General features: G+C 49.9%; 1 protein-coding gene across 1 annotated transcript in view; it reads right to left on the reverse strand.

Moving 5' to 3' along the window:
• WDR25 (WD repeat domain 25) overlaps nucleotides 1–19,351 on the reverse strand; it is a 127,193-nt gene that overhangs the window by 41,151 nt on the left and 66,691 nt on the right. Inside the window, exon 4 of the mRNA XM_037501853.1 lies at nucleotides 5,595–5,742. Within this exon, the coding sequence (XP_037357750.1) occupies nucleotides 5,595–5,742 (148 nt within the window). The remainder of the gene's footprint in view (nucleotides 1–5,594; nucleotides 5,743–19,351) is intronic.

Here is a 19,351-nt window from a genome sequence, read left to right on the forward strand (position 1 = left end):
AGCCGGTTGCCAAGTGATGGGGTCGAAGCGTCGCCGCCGCCCTGCAGCAACGGTGAAGACCGCAACCGCTGATTAAAAACCACCGTTCATTTCTCCCCAGGGCTGGCGCCAGCTTAATTAGAAGGGGATGACAAGACAGACGTCTGTGGAGATGCAGAAGGACATGTGGGCACTTTCCAAAGTGCGAGATAAGGGTGTCCTTATGAAGTTTGAAAACCTGATTTAATATCCATCAGCTGGGCCGGTGTCTCACCCCACATGGTGCGGGAAGGACGAGCAAGAGGCTGTGGCAGGAGAGGGGAAGGGGAAGGGCCGGCCCCAGAGAACATTCACGCAACCCAGGGCCGGGAGTGGGGCTGGTGAAGGCACGGACTTAGGAGACAGGGTCTCAGATGATGGACGGGACAGGAAAGGAGTCACACCTGCGCCAGAGGGAGGGCGGAGTGCGGGCAGCTGCTCACCGGGCAAGGGGGCACTGAAGGGGCAGCAGCCAGGGGACTGTGGTCAGCTCGCTGGCTCCAGCAATCCTCGGAGCCTCCCTGTCCAGATCTAGGGGCCACCATCCCAAACTAGAAGGATGAGGCGTAAGATGAGGCACCTGGCAGAGCTCGGACACGCCACAGCAGAGGCCCGTGATGCCACCAGCACCTGCTGTGGACTGGCCTCCGGCCTCACAGCGCCTGCAGGACATCTACCTGAGTCCCTCTGAAATGGGCTGGGCTACCACCAAGGTGCACAAGAGCCTAAGAGTGGGCCCCTCTGCAAGGGCCCCTCTGCAAGGCAGGGCAGGGCCTTGTGGGGCCCTCTGCAAGGCAGGGCAGGGTCCAGGAGGGCATAGCCAAAGGGACCCTTTTCCAAAGCCCATGAGCCCCTGGCATTCCTCGCAAGGGTTTTAATTTGGACACTTCTCTCTGTCCCTTCACAAGGTGTTCTAGAATCCCTAGGGCTGACGCTTCTCCTGCAGAGAGCAACTGTCAGCAGCCACAAGAATGTCCTCCAGCCGGTCACTTAAGAGGAGGGGGTCAGTCAATGGGCCTGGGCACAGTTCCTCCCAGGTGGGAGCTGCCCAGGTGACAGCCCAGTGGCTGCCAGGAATCAGCTTAGCAGACCACTACTTCGCAGCAGGGAAACGGCTGTGGCCAGGGTCCCCACAGTCAGAGCCTCAGCTGGCCACACAGGCCAGGGCTGGTTCCGGCTCTGTCACCGCTGGCTGCGTGGCCTCACACAAGTCTCCCCACCAGGTCAGAGCGGAGGCAAGTGGGTAAGAAGCAAAGGGTCTGCATCTCTGTCTTCCTGTCAGCTACGAACAGGCCAAGCCACATTCTGGAAAGCAAGGTGATCCCTAGGGTAGCCCGGAGACCCCTCCCCGCAGTAGCGTCTCTGTGAGGGGCCCCAGCCAAGATGCAAAAGCCCAAGACACATCACAAGGTACTTCTAGGAAAACCAAGGAAGTGGTCATTTAAGGATCCAGTCCCAACTGGTCACTCGTTTCCAAGCACCATCACCCCCACCGTAGGACACAGGGACATCCAGAACAGAGCGGCCAGCCAGGACAGGGGGGCGCCTGAGTGAGGAGTGCCGGACAACCCCTGCCATAGCAGTGAGCGCCGGGAGCCTGAAGCAGGGTCAGGCGAGCCGGTGGGAAGTCTGTGCACCCACTCCGCACAGCGGGCACGTGCTGTGCTACCCCCAGGAAGCCTGCCCATACCCTCCCAGGCCAACATGTCCTGGAGAGCTGGAGGAACGGCAAAGGACCAGCCTTCCTTCCAGTCTGTCCTGGGCCCCACATGGAGACCAAGAGCCGCACCAAGATTCCAGCTTGAGGGGCCATTGGGGGTGTTTGGACTGAGTATCCTGACCTGCCCCATTTGGGGGAGTGGACCAGCCTCTTCCAGGCTCTCTGGACACTCAGCAAGAATCAGCTGGAACCACCTCCTACCTTCTGGAAGGGTCTCAGAGGGCAGCAGTGGGAGAAGAGAAGGCATCAAGTGCCTGCCCTGTGCCGGGCACTCAGCTGTTCACCTCAACATCCCTACCAACTAGGACCCCATCCCTACACCAATGCAGAAGGGAGAGAAGGAGCAGCTCGAGATCATCCAGCTGGGGGGCAGGGAATTGCAAGGGTGGCTGCCTGTGCTCCTGCACCACACTGCTGCCTTGGGCATCTGGGAGCAGGGACAGGCAGCCTTGACGGGGTGTCCAGGATGGGTGGGTTCGCACCAGGAGAGCAGACTGGGCACAGGAAGGACGGGGCCCTGCTAGACCAGCTCCTGGGGACTCAGGGGGAGGCCAACCTCCTTTGCAGCCACACACAAATGCAAAGCATGAGGCCCTGCATCCCTCCCAGGCCTCAATGGCAGGCTGGGGGTGACTACTAGGGGGTGGGGGGAGGCCAGAATCTTCAATAAGCCAGCAGCACTTAGAACAAACCAGCTTGATGGGGATTTTGGGGAGACAGACTGATTTGGAACGCAGGACAGCTGACTCAGAAGGCTGGGAGGTGACACAGGTCTGGTGGAGCCGGCCAGCGCCCCAAGGCCACCGCAGCCTAATGCACCAGAGACATTTTGTTAGGAAGATTACAGACTAAAACGGGAGCACCAAAAATAATTAATCTGTGAGCAGATTTTATTTAAGTGTTGATTCATGGCTGTTCTATAAGCCAACAACCCGTCAGAACTATAAATTAACGAGATAAAATGTTGCTGGCCCTCCATATTTCAGGCTGGGTATTGACGTTTTCGAATCCACAGATTTTTAACTGTATTGATTGAGGACACCAGGATAAATGGCCTTGGCGCCAAATTCCCATTAACGACAATGGGCACCGAGTGACTAATTCCCAAAGCACTGCGGTGAGAACACCCTGCATTGCCTTCTCCTGGCAGGGAGTTCTAATTAGATTGAAATGAAAAAGCCAAATCACCAAGGGCGGAAAAAGGCAGATCAAGTGGAAAGAGAGCTCAGATTCTGTGATGAGAAAGGACAAGATAAGTCAAATCCGGCCAGCAGACCCAGGGGCTGCACAAGCTCACCCCAGCCTCTGCAAAAGAGACCCCCAGCTCAGCCCTGGCCAGGCAAGGGTGCAGGGATGAGGCAGGAAGCTGACGGGTTTCACTGCCCAGGAGGACCCGACCTCGGCTCTGTCTCATCTATACCCAGAGTTGCTCGGAGCCCACCCTGGCCCAGTGGCAGGGAAGCAGGCCCACTGGGACAGGCCCCCTCCCTCAAGGAGCGCCCACACTGGCCAAAGAGGACACAGAAACAAGCCCTGAGGACTTGTCTGGATGACTTCCCCGAGGGTGAGGTCTGCACCCTTTGAACACCCCTGTACATAGCAGGGCCCCGTACATAGCAGGTGCTCAGTCACTACCCACTGAGTACACAAAGGTCTTCCAACAGGGGCCAGGTATTGGGCACCAGCAGGGTATGGAACGGGAAAGCACCCCAACTGGGTGGCAAAGCCCTGCAGGCAGGAGTCACACCTTCCCTGTACCACCCAACACATCACAACTGGAGGCGTGGACTGGGCCAGGGTGCCAACTCGCAAGGTGTGTCACCTCCTCCCCCCACTGTCCACCCAGTCTCTGGTCACAACCAGCCAGAGAAGCTCCCAAGGAGATCTGCCCAAGGCCCAAATCAGCCATGATTCCCTCCTGTTCCAAAGCCAGCAGCAGCCACTGCCGCCCCCTGCCGAGGCAGTCTCTAGCTCTCCATCTAAAAATCTCAGAAACCCCTCCACGCATGCACAGAGGCACGGGTCTGTTTAACATCTGTTGATAGAGATTTCAGATGACAAAGGGCCACTTCTCAGTGGTGAGAGCAAATGAGATCAAATCTCAGTGGTGAGCTCTCCATTACTGTGACCAAATGAATCTGTATTTGCTTAATCCAGCAGCATCATTTCTTTACTCCAAGGGTGAGTGGCAGAGGTCCCCATGGGAACTCAGTGACCCTGGAGTAAGGGGCAGTGCCGGGGAATAAACAACCCACAGACCAGAAACCACATAAAGCTCAAGCTCCCATTCCTGCACTCCCTCTCACCTCCCCCAGCTCCCTGTACCCACCATTTCCACAATCACTACATGATTCCTGTTCCTGTGACAACCCTGTTCTCCGCTGTCAGCTGAGAGCCTCTGCCTCAACAACACCCCCTCCACCCAGATTCTGTCCACCTAAGTCCTGCCTCAGTCTGGGTCTCACTTCCTCCAGGAAGTCTGCCTTGATTCCCCAGGCTAGGTGTTCTTAGAGTTCCTGGATCTTGCCCCATCACTCAGTCTGGAATTCTCCCTGCACATCTGCAGCATCTATAGGGCACATCCCTGATTCCTTCACCTATCTCCAATCCTGTACACGTCATGGACATGCAGACAGTGGAGCACAGGGGTCAGTCAGCAGGTGAGGGGCTGGCAGGCCTGTGCACATCTGGCCGTGTGAAAGAATATCCAGGTGATGTCAGCCAGGAAAACATGTAGGCCCTAAATGAGGCCCCGTCCATCAGGCTGGAGGAGCAGGCTCAGCACATGGTGGTGCTTAGTAACAGTACCTGCTGTGTCATCACCATCATCTCATGATACCCAACTCCCTAAGCTCAGCCCTCAAGGGCAGAGCAGCAGACCCCACGCAGTTGGGACCAGCACCGTGAGAATGCACAGATGACTCCAAGCCCCACTTGCCAGGCGTCACACTCCTGAGCCTCGGTCCCCTCACCCATAAAGTGGGGCAGCGGATGGCAGCAGGGAGGCCTGCAGGAAGGACTAGCCTGAGGCACAGGATGGAGCCCGCAGGGCCTCTCACCACGGTGGCCAACACACCCTCAGTCTTCCACCAGCCCCACTCAGAGCTCCTGAGGCTCAGCCGGGGTTCCTGCAGGCCACCCCTCAGCAGCCCAGAGGGGACACTCAAGACGCAAAACATACCCCACAGCTTGGGAAAACGTCCTAAACACCACACATTCCCTCCCCGTGCTTCCTCCCAGTGGGAGGAGCTGCCTGATTGGGAGCTGCCTGATTGGATCCCAGTTATTACTCCTGCTGGCCCAGACCCTGGGTGCGCAGGACCGTCGGGGTGGAGGACCACCCTCCCTGACTGCCCTCTTCTTCTCCCCTGTCTGTCAAGAGCCCCCCAGGACAAACCCGCACAAACCCATCTTACCCAGATGCCTTTTCAGCGTGGGCATCAAAGCAGAACTCATTTGAGGACTTTCCTTATGAGCTGGGACCAATTCCCATGGCCCTTCAGCCATAATGAATTGACAGGAATTCTAAACCCATGCCAGCCTAAGGACACTGTGACAGAGCTAGAGCTACTTCATGGCAAGTTACATGTCAGAGGTTGGTTAAAAAGCTGCCTCTTTACCCAGGGCTGGGCCACCTCTGGGCTTTGTCCTTTGGGCAGCTGGCCCGCCTCAAAATTCCCAGCAAATGGCTTAGATACACGCTCCCAGCACAGGCCTGTCCCGAGGCCCTGCTCCCTGGGCCTGCAGCCCTGTCCACTGGGGACTGTGACCCCAGAGACACCCCCCAACAAAAAAGCCCACCCTGGTGCCAGCTCTGAGAAAGAAGGCCCTGGCATCACGACGCAGAGAAACACACCTGTCTCGAGGTCTGTCAGGCGCAGGGTGAAGTCGAAGCCACCGCTGAGGATGCGCCGGCCGCAGGGAGACCAGCGGGCTGCCCGCACCGCCTCGCTGTGCAGGTGGTAGGTCTGCAGGCAGCTCCCCGAGTCCACGGCGTTCCACACCTACGGGCGACACAGCCAGACGTCACCGCAGGCCCAGCCTCCAGTTCGGGGGGCCTTGAGGTGGAACGAGGGTCCCATTCTTTTACCTCAAGACAATATGTGTACACTCAACGAGTCCTCAGAGAAGTGGAAAATGGGTGGGTTAAGAGGACCCCTTCCCCACAGTTTTCCTGGGGTTAAGGGAGCCCACAAGAAAACAGCATTTCAAATACGACAGAAAAGTCAAAGAGGACATCCAGAAGGCGTGGGGGCATGCCCCACCGCTCCCAACGGGCGACGCAGATTAGGGTCACAGTGCACCACCATCTCACACAGTGACTAGGGCAGAATAAAGAGCCCCCAACAGCAAGGGCTGAGAGGGCGCAGAGGGAGAGGGACCCTATTTACACGTTGGTGGGAATGCGAACTGGTCGGCTAGTGTCGAATGGACTCTGCGTTTATCTTTAAAAAACTAAAAATGGGGCCTCTCTGGTGGCTCAAGGGGTTAAGCCACAACCTATGAAGCTGTCCACAGCCTCCACAGCACAAGTTCGATCCCTGGCCAGGGAGCAACCCACACAGCGCAGCAGACCTCTCCCGACTCGCCTGCTGCTCCCCTCAGCAGTGTACTTCAGTCAGTCTGCCGGTTCTGTTCCCCACTGTGTCTCTGGTGAATCCTTTCACCCTCCCGCCCAACACTTCTGGCCTGTACCCCGGTTCTTGTATGCATAAATAAATAAATGTTAAAAAATACACAACTAAAAATGGAAATGCAGTGGGCCTGGCATCCCTCTCATGGGCATCTATGCAAAGAATGTAACACAGTCAGGACAGAAAGAGAGGCACCCCGCAGAGTCCGCAGCAGCACCCCTCACCAAGGCTGGCCCTGGAGCAACCTGAACGCTCAGCCACGGGCACCCAGATGGAGAATGCGCGGTGGCTCCACACGCGGAATACTGCTCAGCCACGGGGAAAGGCAAAACACCGCCCCTGCGCGCAACATGCAGAGTCTGCAGGAACTGCGTGGAGTGAAGCAAGTCAGAATGATAACATGAAATGCTGGGCACTTACACAGCAGACAATTCAATAAGGTAAAACACAAAAATCAGAGGACACCGATAAGCACTGAGGGCTCTGAGGTTAAGAGGGAGGCACGGGGGCGAGTGGGGGGATTAGAGGGGTGCAGCAAGAAAACCCACATTTCTCCACCTGCCCCTGGCACCTGCCCACACCTGTTACACCAGAGCTCCATCACAGCCTCTCCCAGCGTGGCCCTGTGTCCCAAGAAGGGTCTTTCTGGGTCCTGGAGTGGACAAAGCCCCAGCAGGGGTCTTCATGGTCCCTCAGAGACCTTGCCTCTCCGTTTACAATCAGGCAAGGAACAAGATCTGCCTGGGGGGCAAGTTGTCCTTTCTCTGGGAGAGAAGCTACTACCATCCACTGTCCTGGCTTCCCACGGGCCCTGAGGCAGGGCAGAGGCCTGGGCTGCTCTTGAGGACTGCTCTGAAACACGTTTGGAAGCCCCATCGGAGAGCCAGGACCATGGGTGAGTGGGGCAGGGTGGCCCCACCTGCTTTCCCAGGGTGGAGTTGAGGGGCTGGCCCGGGGCCGGTATGGATGCCCACGTGGATGTTCAACAGAGTTGGGCTCCTACCTTCAGTGTTGCTGCCGATAGAAAAGGGGTATCCCATCTCCCTCTGGGGTGGCTCTGAGAAATGAAGGTGAGGAGCAGGAAGGGTACTGGCAGCCCCCCATACTCCCCTCTTCCCAGTCAATGGGCCCCTGCTGTATGCTGTGGCTTTGGAGCAGCTGGGCCTCTGCAGACCCCTCCACTGCCTCCTCCATACGCGGTGGGGCGGGCGGTTAAGAAGAGCACTGTCCCTGGCAGTGGTGAGACAGGACAGAAGATTGACCTCGAAGCTCCGTGCCTGGCACAGAGCCCAGTGCTCTTGGTACCCAAAATCCCTGTCCCTCCCACCCTCCCTCACTACATCAGTGAGCCTAATAAACACACTGTGCACACCCAGGAAGCAGATCCTGGAGCAGATCTTCCTCCCAAGCTGAAAATGCACCAGGCCCCAGAGCTTCCCGGGAATATGTAAATGTCTCCACTTAAGAAAACAAGAGGTCGAGAGCCGACTGCTGAGAAAGCTCAATGCCTTCCTTCTTTATTAGGGGTCAACAGCTGAGGTCGAAGACTGAAAAACCGAGAAGTAGCCGTATTTACATTGGGAAATAGAGGCTGAAATAACAGGAAGCAGCCCGAGGACTGCGAGAGAGCAGGTGTCACGTGGAGGGCTGTGCTCCGCAGTGCTGAGTGCAAGTGAGACTTACCAAGAACAAGTAAAGTCAAATCAATGATCTAGAGCTACGGGGTTAATAGACACAGAAAAAAGATGCTGAGCGCGTAAGACAAGCCGCACGGACACCGCGGGGCACCCCAGTGGCGCCAGTCAGGGGGCTCCTGCCAAAGACAAGGACAAGCAGTGAGGAGAGGATTTGGGCCAGGCACTGCTGGCGGGAGTGATAGGGGGCGCCATGGTGGAGAACTGCAGGACAGCGTCTCAGAAATGCAACACGGACTCACAGTGTCTCCAGCCACCCCACTGTGGGGTTACACCCCACAAAGTGAAACCAGAGTCACCAATGTTCACAGCAGCACTATTCACAGGGGCCAAAAAGTGCAACCCAAGTGCATGTCGATGGGCGAGTACCAGCCCCAAGTGGCATCTTACCCACCTCAGAAAGGAGGGCGATCCTGACAGCCACCCCAGCATGGATGAAGCCCCCGTGGCATTCCACAGGATGGCCAGTGTGATAACCCAGACCCAGAAGGTCAAATACCACATGATTCCTCTTACGGGAGGTCCCTGCAGTCATCAGAACCATGGAGAACCGAAGTAGAGGGTAATACCAGGGCTGGGGAGTAAGGGCAGGGGCAGAGCTGTTTAAAGGGGGCAGTGGCTCAGCTTTGAAAGATGAAGAGTTTTGAGAATGGAGTTTGAGAGGCCACACAGCCAGTGAGTGAGCTTGATGCCTCTGAAGTGGTTCTGATGTTGATTTTTGGAGTCAGTGGGTTTGGAGTGCGGGGTCCTTGGGGTCACTCTGGGAAAGTTGTCACCAGAGCTCCCCTTTCAGCGGCACGCGGTGAGTTTCCCAGACGAGTTTCTCCATGAGACAGAGACATTGGTTATATGTTGCATCACGCAACACCACACTGACAAAGACATGGGAGTCGTGGAGCAGGCTGCACAAGGCAGGATGCTGCTGAGAGCAAGATCCTGGCCGTTTTTATTGATAGAATAATCATACAGCATCAGCTCCATGCGTTTGGAGGACAAGGAGAAAAGGATAGGGGACACTCAGAAATGTTATCTAGGGCTTGGGGGACACGAGTCTGCTGACCATGTTATGAGCTTGATGACCAAGTCTTGTAATTATCCCAGACCCCCAGCCATGGTCCTAATCTTATCAACAAGGCATGCAACTGATCAGCTTCTGGGGTCCCTTGTCATACATCAGTCCTCGGCCCCCCGGGCATTCCCGGTCATATCTCATGATGTATAAGTCAGGAGTAAGTTTATGCATCCGTCCTCAGCCCCCCGGGCATTCCCAGTCATACCTCTTGATGCGCACCCTTCCCAGGGTGATCAAGCTTTCTGCTCCTGATGGATATGAAAAGTGCCTTGTAAGGTTTGGCTCATGGGACTGTGACTGGACAGTTCTGACCTTTGTATAGGAATGCAGAACTGTAGGTAACCATAATGGTGGCTGAACAGGCCGCTTACGTCTAGCAGATCCACAGTTACATTTAAAGGGCCAGGTTTATTAGAAAAGGGACAGGACAGTAAAAGACACTTGCATAGACACAAGCGGACAGGAAGAGCTGCTCCGAAAGGGAGAGGTTTGCTGAGAGGCCTGCCTGGTTGCAGGCGGGCGGCCCTGAGAACGGCCTCCGCTGAGGGAGGTCAGTGAGGAGAAGTCCTGGCAGGTACAGGTCACGGGCAGACAGGAGGCTGCTGCCCTACAGAGGGAGAGAGTTGGTGAGAAGAGGCAACTGCATATGCACGGGTGGGCGGTGGGAGTGCTGCCCTGAGCCTGTGCAGAGACTGCCCTGATACAGTCCTTTCCTCTTTGGGAGGGGTCACTCCTCTGTGGAGTAGCTGCTTGTTGCTGATGTTGGGACCGGAAATTCCAGGGAGGCCCAATCTCCTTATCTTTCCCCTGAGGTCTATGCCCCACTCCCTAAGAGCATCTGGTCCTGCTTGGTCTCCTGCCTTGTGATAAGACACTGGCACCTAAGGGTCATGGTCATGTTAATCCCCTCTACCCCCACCTCCTTGTGTGAGTCAGGTTCTGGTTTTGTGGCACCTCCTTTCCGGTTTTTCCACTCCTGTCCTCCATCAGTTACAAATGAAAAATTAAATGTGGTCAAATATTTCAATTTAACTCATTCATTTATTCATTCAACAAACACTTCCTGACTACCTGCTACTAGCCAGGCATGTGCTCAGCAGTGAACAAATCAGACAAGACCCTCCCCTCAGAGACCCCACATTCTAGAGGGGGAGGCAGACACCAAACAAGGCAGGCAGGCATATTCCAGGAGGCATATAAGGAGCAGGCTGGTCAGCAGAATAGCCGGATGGCCGTGGGAAGGGCCTCTCCAAGCAGAGGCCTTGAGGGAAGAGCCTGCGTGAGAGAGGGGGCACTGGAAACCAGGGCAAGAAGCTTCCAGGCAGGATCAGGGCCACTCTGACACGTGAGGGAGAGGGAGGGGCGGGCAGTCAGGGGAGAGAGGAGCGGGCTCAGGCCAGCCCAAGGCTGTGGGCAAGAGCCCAGCTTGGAAAGTTTCCTCGGGTGAGGATGGTCCAGGAGGACTCCAGGGTTTGAGTCGAGCACTGAGAGGGAAGGACGATGACTAAGGCAGGGAGGCCAGGAGTGGGCTTGGAGGCCAGGGCAGCAGTAGGCACAGGGCAAGGCTGTGCCGTGGCTACCGTCACGGAACACCCCACATGCGAGCTGCGTGGAACCCCACAGTCCCCCTGCAGACAGCACGCTCAGTGAGGGCAGGGGAGGTGAGAGCAAACCAAGAAAGGCTTCTGAAAAGAAGAGGCCAGTGAGGTTGGAGAAAAGCCTCCTATCCCAGAGGACAGCGAGACCCCTGCATTCCGTCCTCTAGGCAGATCACATGAGAACTGGGCCCGGGCACTGGGGTTAGCCAGCCGAGTGTGGGCACACAGGCGATTAGCGTCCACTTCGGGCACTTCAGCATGTGTTTAAAATATCCCACAATACTGAATAAAAATGTTAATGTTAGTGAGGAGGGGAAAGAGAAAGAAGGGGGAATGTGGAAGGAAGGGAGAGGAAGCAGGGAGGGGAGAGAGAGTTTGGAAAGCAAAGGGAATGGGTAGGAAGAAGAGGCGGGAGCAAAGGAAGGGCCAAAGAGGGGGAGGGAGAAGAGGGAGGAGGGAGGAGGGAGGATCGTGCTGTAGTCTTAGAAAGAAGAAACTAGACCTCTGGCACCAGGGAGCAAACCAGGAAGCTGGCCAGGGCCTCGTGAATCAGCTACAGAAACAGTGAGGAAATCCGTCAACCCGCACGCTGCCCAGCGGCGCCCCTCGGAAGTGAAAAATGCCACTGGGCTCTCGGCTGACAGACATGAGATAGCGTCAGAATCGATGCAGACCGATCAGCCGCTGCTCCGCGCTCCCGGCCGGAGAGAAGCAGCTCCACTAATCGCTCTCCCTAATTGAATTGAATGTTCACTGTCAGGTTTTAAAGATTAATTCCCAAACACCCGGCAGCCTGAAGTGTGTGCCTTTTCTCAATTAAGTAATTAGAGACCCCCATCTGCCTTCGCAGAGTTAAGGAGTTAAGTCTTCCATCAAATGTTCCAGGGCGGCCTGATGTGTTAACCAGAGACCTTCTGCGCTCGCCACAAAAATCGGATTTGGAAAGAACATGAGGAGGGAGATGCGGGCAGTCACCTGCTCAAGCCCGGCTCACTGGCCCATCAGGTGGCGCTTGGTCTCCTGAAATCGGGAACAAGACCTACTGCTTTAGCCACAGGGCAGGTTCTTCCTGACTACCTTTCGTTCTTGATCATAAGACAATTTCTTTTTATAAAATTTGCATTATACAGTCGTGCAAAAGAGTAAAGTCCCACAGGAAACCAACTCGAGATTGCTGTTTTCCTGATGACAGTGGGAATAGTGTATTTTGTGAAAAACCGAGCCAAAAAAACCCTCAGAGAAATACAAAGAAAAAAGTAAGAGTATCCATATCCCCTCAGCTGGAGAGAACAGCTGTCAAACTTCGGGGTGAGTCTCTGCCTCCCATTTGGCCCTGCTCTACAGTCCTCCTGGAGTGCCCTCCTAGTTGAGCCCTGGCTGTTAGCCTCCTCCTCCCTCTGTCCCGGGAAGTCATGCGGGACCTCACCTTCCACCTCACGCACCTAAGGACAAGCCTGTGCAGCCAAGCTCCCCACCAGGTCACTTTCCTACAAAACAAGGTGCCCTTCTGGGTGTGCTCAGGGGCTGGACTAAGCAGGAAAGAGGAACTGTCTTGGAACTATTGACTCTTCTGCGGCCAACCAGGCTGTGGTTCTTTTATTTAGATCTCGTCTGGCTTCGCTCAGAACTGGTTTGTAGTTTTTCATGGAAAGAATCTTGCACATCTTCTGTCAAATTTATCTGTAATTATTTCACACTTCGATGATATTGTCAATGGTATTTAAAATTCTTTAATTTCAGATTCTTCATGTCCAGTGTGTCAAATTACAATTAATTTTTGTTCATTGACTTTGAATTCTGCAACTTCGTTAAGCTGACTTGTTAGTTCTAAAAGTCACAATGGGTTACAGGTGTCACAATGGTGTCACAATGGGTTAAGACGCAACCTATGAAGCTTCCGCAGCCACTGCAGCATGAATTCTATCCCCGACCAGGGAGCTAGCCACATGGTGCAGCAGACCTCACTTGACTCGCCCGCTGCTCCACTCAGCAGTGTTTTCGGTCGTCTGCCTGTTCTGCTCCCCACTCTGTCTCTGGTGTATCCTCTCACCCCCCACACCTCTGGCCTGTACCCCAGTGCTTGCATGCATAAATAAATCTTTCGAAAAAATAAATAAAAGTCTTTTAGTAGGTTCAGTAGCTGATCATGTTGTCTGCAAATAAAGGCAGTTTTACTTTCTCTGTTCCGATCCTGATATCTTTTAATTTTTTTTCTTGCCTTATTGTGCTGGTTAAACTTTCCAGCACCATGAACAGATGTGGAGAAAGTGGACACCCTTGCCTTGCTCCCAATCTCACAGGGAAGCAATTGGTGCCACAGGATGAGCATGGTGCCAAGCTCATGTTTTCATAAATGCCCCTCATCACTGTAAGAAAATCCTTTTCTATTTCTAGTTCCTTAAAAGTTTTTATTGGGAATGAACACTGATATTGTCAAAGTTCTTTCTGCATCTATTGAGATGGTCATATGACTTTATAGTTCATTAATACACTGAATTACAAATATTAAACTAACCATGCATTCCTGGCACAGATACTACCTAGTGCACATGGACTAGTCAAATTCATTTGATTAAATAGATCATAATATTCCTAAGTATTCTTTTAACATCTGCACAATATATATTAATAGACAAACAAAAGTTAGGTTGATTTGCTAAAATTTTTACATCTATGTTTGTATACAATATTGATCTGTCACTCTCTTATTTTATTTTATTTGGTTTGATATTGCAGTAATGATGGCTTCATAGAATGAGTTGGGAAGTGATTCCTCCTCTTTGGTTTTCTGGAAGTTTGTATAGAGTTATAGACAGCTTCCATAACAAAGTACCAAAATGTGAGGGTTTAAACAATAGAAATGAATTGTCTTATAATTCTGGAAGCCCGAAGCTCAAAGTTAAGGCATTGGTAGAGCTGGTTCTTTCTGAGGGCCACAGACTGCATGAGAAGAAGCTGTTCCACATCTCTTTGCTGAATTTGTAGATGCTGTGTACATGGTCATACGTCTGTCTGTGTGCAAATCATCCCACTAGTTACACTGTACTAGGGCACATCCTGACAGTCACCCTCATTTTCACTTGATTATCTCTGTAAAAACTCTCTCCAAATAAAGACCCATTTTGAATTAAGAACTAAAAGCACAGTTTTGAGAGAGACACAGTCTAACCCATAAGAACTTGGTATTAATCTTCCTTAAATGTTTGGTAGAATTCACTGGTACTCATTTGGACCTACAGTTCTCTTGGTGGAAAGGTTTTTTAACTATAAATTCTATTCTTTAACAGACACGGAGCTGTGGGGGTTATGTATTTCTGCATGTGTGCATTTTTATTACTTGAGGTTTTCAAAGGGTTTGTCCATGTGATCTAAGTTGTCAAATTCATTTGATAAAATAGATCATAATATTCCTAAGTATCCTTTTAACATCTGCAGAATTTGCTACTAAATCACTTCTCTCTTTCCTAATACTGATAATTTGTATCTTTCCCCTCTTATTCCTGATGATTCTGGCTAAAGGTTTATTACTTTCATTGATCTCAAAGAATCAGCTTTTCCTGTTTTCTAGTTTGACTATTCTGCTTTGCCCTTATCTCCTTTTTTTAGTTTACTTTGGGTTTAATGTCTCTTCTTTCGCATGCGTCTGAAAGAGGAAGCCCAGACCACTAACAGTGAGATTTTCTTTTGAACTAATATGGACAGCATTTACTATGATAAATTATCATCTGAGAACTACTCTAGCTGTTTCTTGAATGTTTATATGTTGTGCATCTGGTCCAAATTATTTCCTAATATCCTTATCCCTTTCTTCCTGAACCCATGGGTTATTTAGAAGTGTGTTGTCAAGTTTCCAAATACTGGGAATTTTCCAGATTATCTTTCTGTTCTGATTTTTTAAATTTAATCCCATTATCATTAAAGAACATACTTTGCATGATTCCCAGCCTTTCAAATTTGCTGACGCTTGCTTTATGACCTCTAGTGTGGTCCTAGCTCAATAAACACTCCATGCACACTTCAAAAGAACCTGTGTTCTGCTGCGGTTTATGCATGTTCTGTTAACGTCCACGAGGTCAGGTCAAGTTGGGCGATGTGTTGCACAAGTCTTCCATGTCTTTACTGATTTTCTGTCTACTTGATCTATTGATTATTGAGAAAAGGATGTTGAAAGCTCCAACTATAATTGTGGATTTGATGATTTTTCCAATCAGTTTTATCAGTTTTGCTTCATGTATTTTAAAGCTTTCTTATTAGGAGTATAAATACTTATGCGCCTAATGTTTATGTACATAAAGTTATGTCCCTTGATAAAATGGCCCGTTTATCATGACAAGATGACTCTCTTTATCTCTAATATTCCTTGCTCTGAATTCTACTTTGTCTGATATTAATGTAGCCAATCGAGCCCTTTTGTTACTATTAATTTGGCATCTTTTTCTTTTACATTTAACCTCTTTGTCTTTATATTTAAAGTGGGTTCTTCTAGGCATTATATAACTGGGTCTTTCCCTTTTTATACAACTTAAAAACCTTGTGTTTTAAATTGGTATGTAGATCATCTCATCCATCACTGATAGTTTAAATCTTGCTATTTGTTTTCTACTAACTGCCCTTTATTTTTTTTCCTTCTTGGGTAGAATACCTTTTGTTATTTTATTCTACCTCCCAATATTAGATTATGAACCATAAATCTGTTTTGTTTTATTGATAGTTGCTTTGAGGTTTCCAGTATATATCTTTAACTTGTCACACCCTAACTTCAAGTAACCACACACTGGCATTATCACAACATCCACCTTTGGGCACTGCTTTCACGCCTTCTGTGCCTGCATGTTGTAAACTTCACAAGCACAGTCAGTGCATTTCTAGTAAAATTATCCATCATCATTTAAAGTGATTGTTTTATTTTAATTTTTTCAAAGATTTATTTATGCATACAAGAACTGGGGTACAGACCAGAGGTGAGGGGGGAGAGAGGATTCACCAGAGACAGAGTGGGGAACAGAACAGACTGAAATACACTGCTGAGGGGAGCAGCGGGGTCAGGAGAGGTCTGTTGCGCCATGTGGGTAGCTCTCCAGCCAGGGATGGAACTCGTGCTGCAGGAGCAGCAGACAGGGTAGCTTCATAGGTTGCATCTCAACCCCTTGCACCACCAGGGAGGCCCCTACAGTGGTTGTTTGAATAAGACCCGACAAAAAGTAGTTCCATTTGCTCACATATTTACCGTGTGGGGACTCATCACTCCTAAGTATGGATGGAAATGTCAATCTGGTATCCTATCCCTTCTGTTGCCAAAGCTTTCTGTGGCCAAAGCTTTTCTCCCCCAGTGCAAGTCTGGTGGGGATGAATTACTTCAGTTTTTAATTGTCAGAAAAAAGTACTTTGCCTTTCTGTAAGAAGAAATTTTCTATTAAATTTTAGGTTGACAGTATTTTTTGGTTTTTACATATTTTAGCCATTCCCTGTCTTCTTGCATTATTTCCAAGAAATATGCTCTTGTTCTTATCTTTGTTCCTCTGTATGTCATTAGTTTTCCCCACCCCACCCCCAGCTGTTTAGTATTTTTCTCTATCACTGATAATAAGAAATACCATTATGAAATAACTTAGTGAGCTTCTTCCTTCCAGCTTCTTATGTTTGGAGTTCTTGGAATTCTTGCATTGAGGGTTTCTAATTTTCATCAAATTTGAAAAACTTTCCACTATTATTTCTTTAAATATTTTTTTCTGCTCTCCCCTTTGAAGACTCCACATACACTAGGTGAGTCTGAAGCCACCCACAGCTCACTGGTGCTCCTTCATTTTCCCCCCAAACCTTTTGCTCTGCATTGCATTTTGATGGCTGCTATCAAGATGCCTTCAATTTCCTGGCCTTTTTAAATAGTTTCTCCTCTGCTAGTTGGTCCCATGTAGGGTACTTTTCACCTAAGGCTTTTTTTGTTTTTCATCTCTAAAGGTTCCATTTGGATCTTTCTTATAGCTTCCTTGCCTCTCTGTAATGGGCTCCTGCCTTTCTCTACCTTTCTGCACACAGAGAGTACATGTACAGCACTTGCTTTGATGTGCTTACCTACTAACCATATCACCTGTGCCATTTCTGGGGCTGCATCTAGTCACTCATTTTTCTACTCCTTGTGATTCAGATTTTCCTATGTCTTTGATGCCAGAATTTTACTTTATTGGATGCTTCATGATTCTGTCATTCTCAAGGCTTACTCTGAAAGAGTTTCATTCCTTGGAAACAGTTTGCTCCTGCCAGGCAGTTTCTGATCTTAGGCAGAAGGGCCCCAGGGCAGCAGCTGATCGCCTAAGGCACATCCTTGTGAATTAGGAGCACTCCCCACTCCAGGCTTGTGGGAATAAGTACTTAAGTACTTTAGTCTGGTCAGCTCCAGGGATTGTTCGACTAGCTCCTCTCCAGTGAGGTATTGCACTGCTCTCATCTCTGGTTCTCTGTCCAGAGAACTCAGGTGCCTGGACCTGCCTGGCTACTGGCTCTGGTCTCTGCCTCTCAGGAAGGAACAGGGGCCCAACTGGGCTTCTCTTACTGCGCTGCAGTCTAGAGACTCAGCAGACAGTAAGCTGGAACAGTTGCCGTGCTCACCTCGCTCTGCCTCCCACTCCGTCTACACTGCATGCTGTTCAGTCTCTAAAAACCACTGTGTCTTATATTTTGTCCATTTTTTTAACTTCTTACGATTGGCGCAAAGGGACTCCCTGGTGGCGCAAGGGGTTAAGCATCAGCATTATGAAGCTATCCGCAGCTACTGCAGCACGAGTTCGATCCCCGACCAGGGAGGTGACCCACATGGCGCAGCAGACCGCTACTGTCTCCCCACTGCTCCCTTAGCAGTGTATTTCAGTCAGTCCACCTTTTCTGTTCCCCACTCTGTTTCTGGAGAATCCTCTCACCACCCATCACCCCCCCCCCACCCCGCACCTCTGGCTACATCCCAACTCTTGTATGCATAAATAAATAAATCTCAAAAAAAAAAAAAAAAGATTGGAGCATAAATTGGCCTTTATCACCCCATCGTGACCAAAGCATGTTATTTAAAAGTGTGTGGTTTCGACTGGGAGAACATTTTTGCACACAACACTAACGATAAAGGACTGACCACAAAAATCTACAAAGAGCTGATGAGACTCGACAAAAACAATGAAAATAATCCAGTCAAAAAACGGGCAGAAGAGCTAAAAAGAAACTTCTCTGAAGAGGAAATGCAAATGGCCAACAGGCATATGAAAAAATGTTCAACATCACTTGTAATCAGGGAAACGCAAATCAAAACTACCATGAGATACCATCTCACACCAGTGAGAATGGCACATATTAAAAAAACTAGCAACAACAAATGTTGGCGAGGTTGTGGAGAAAAAGGAACTCTCCTGCACTGTTGGTGGGAGTGCAAACTGGTCCAACCACTATGGAGAGCTGTGTGGAGATTTCTGGACCTACTAAACATAGAGCTTCCATAGGATCCAGCAATTCCACTCCTAGGTATTTACCCAAAGGACACAGAAACATCAATTCCAAAGAGCACCTGCACCCCTATGTTTATAGCAGCACTGTTTACAATAGCTAAGCTATGTAAACAACCTAAATGCCCAAAAATAGATAGCTGGATCAAGAAGATGTGGTACATATACACCATGGAATATTACTCAGCAATCAAAAAGATAAACACATGCAGTTTGCAGCAACATGGATGGAGCTAGAAGGGATCACGCTCAGCGAAATAAGTCAGAAAGAAAAAGAAAAATACCGGATGGTCTCACTCATAGCAGGAATTTAGAAAACCTAAATAAGAGACCAGGAAAAAGACTAATCAATACAAAGTAAAAATCAAAATCAACAAGCAACTATAAACCAGAGACACACTGGGGGGTGGGGGAAAGGAAGGACTAGAGTCAAAATAAGGGGGGAGGTGCAATTGTATGGGGAATATAACCAAAATGAAAATACATACATTGTGCAAAGATGAAAAAAGATTAAGAATTATTTAAATTAAAAAAAAAGTGTGTGGTTTGACTGTCCCCTGTTTACAGTCTTTCTTACTGTTCAGAATCTTATTGTTATTTACAACTACCTTAAGCCCATTGTGATCAGAGCTGAGGCTCTGTATTGTTTTAGCCTTTTAAAGGCACTGGGATTTGCTTTATGCTCCAGCATGGCTCCTAGCTTAGTCAAGTACCATTTGAATTTAAAAAGCCTACGTCCTGCACTTGTGATCCATAGTGTTCCATGAACATCGATTACCTGATAATGTCAGATCTCCCATCTTTATGGATCTATCTAGTTGTTCTATCAACTACTTAGAGAATGGTGATGAAATCTCACTACGACTGAGGGTTTGTTTATTTTCCCTTTAATTCTATGAAAAAAAAAAAAAAGTCCACGTATTCTGAAGCTCTACTATTAGGGGTATCTATGACTGTTACGTCTCCTGATAAATTGATCCTTTTATCACTAGGAAATGTCCCTCTTATCTCTGATAATACCATTTGTCTTGCAGTCTATTTGATTCGCTCTTATTATACTCCCTGTCTTCCTATGCTTGCTATTTGAATAGTATCTCTGTATTCCATCTATTTACTTTCAGCCTATTTGTT

The sequence above is a fragment of the Talpa occidentalis genome, unplaced genomic scaffold (genome assembly GCF_014898055.3).
Source record: "Talpa occidentalis isolate TD23 unplaced genomic scaffold, MPIMG_talOcc4v2.1 talOcc4.11, whole genome shotgun sequence".
NCBI classification, from domain to species: Eukaryota; Metazoa; Chordata; class Mammalia; order Eulipotyphla; family Talpidae; genus Talpa; species Talpa occidentalis.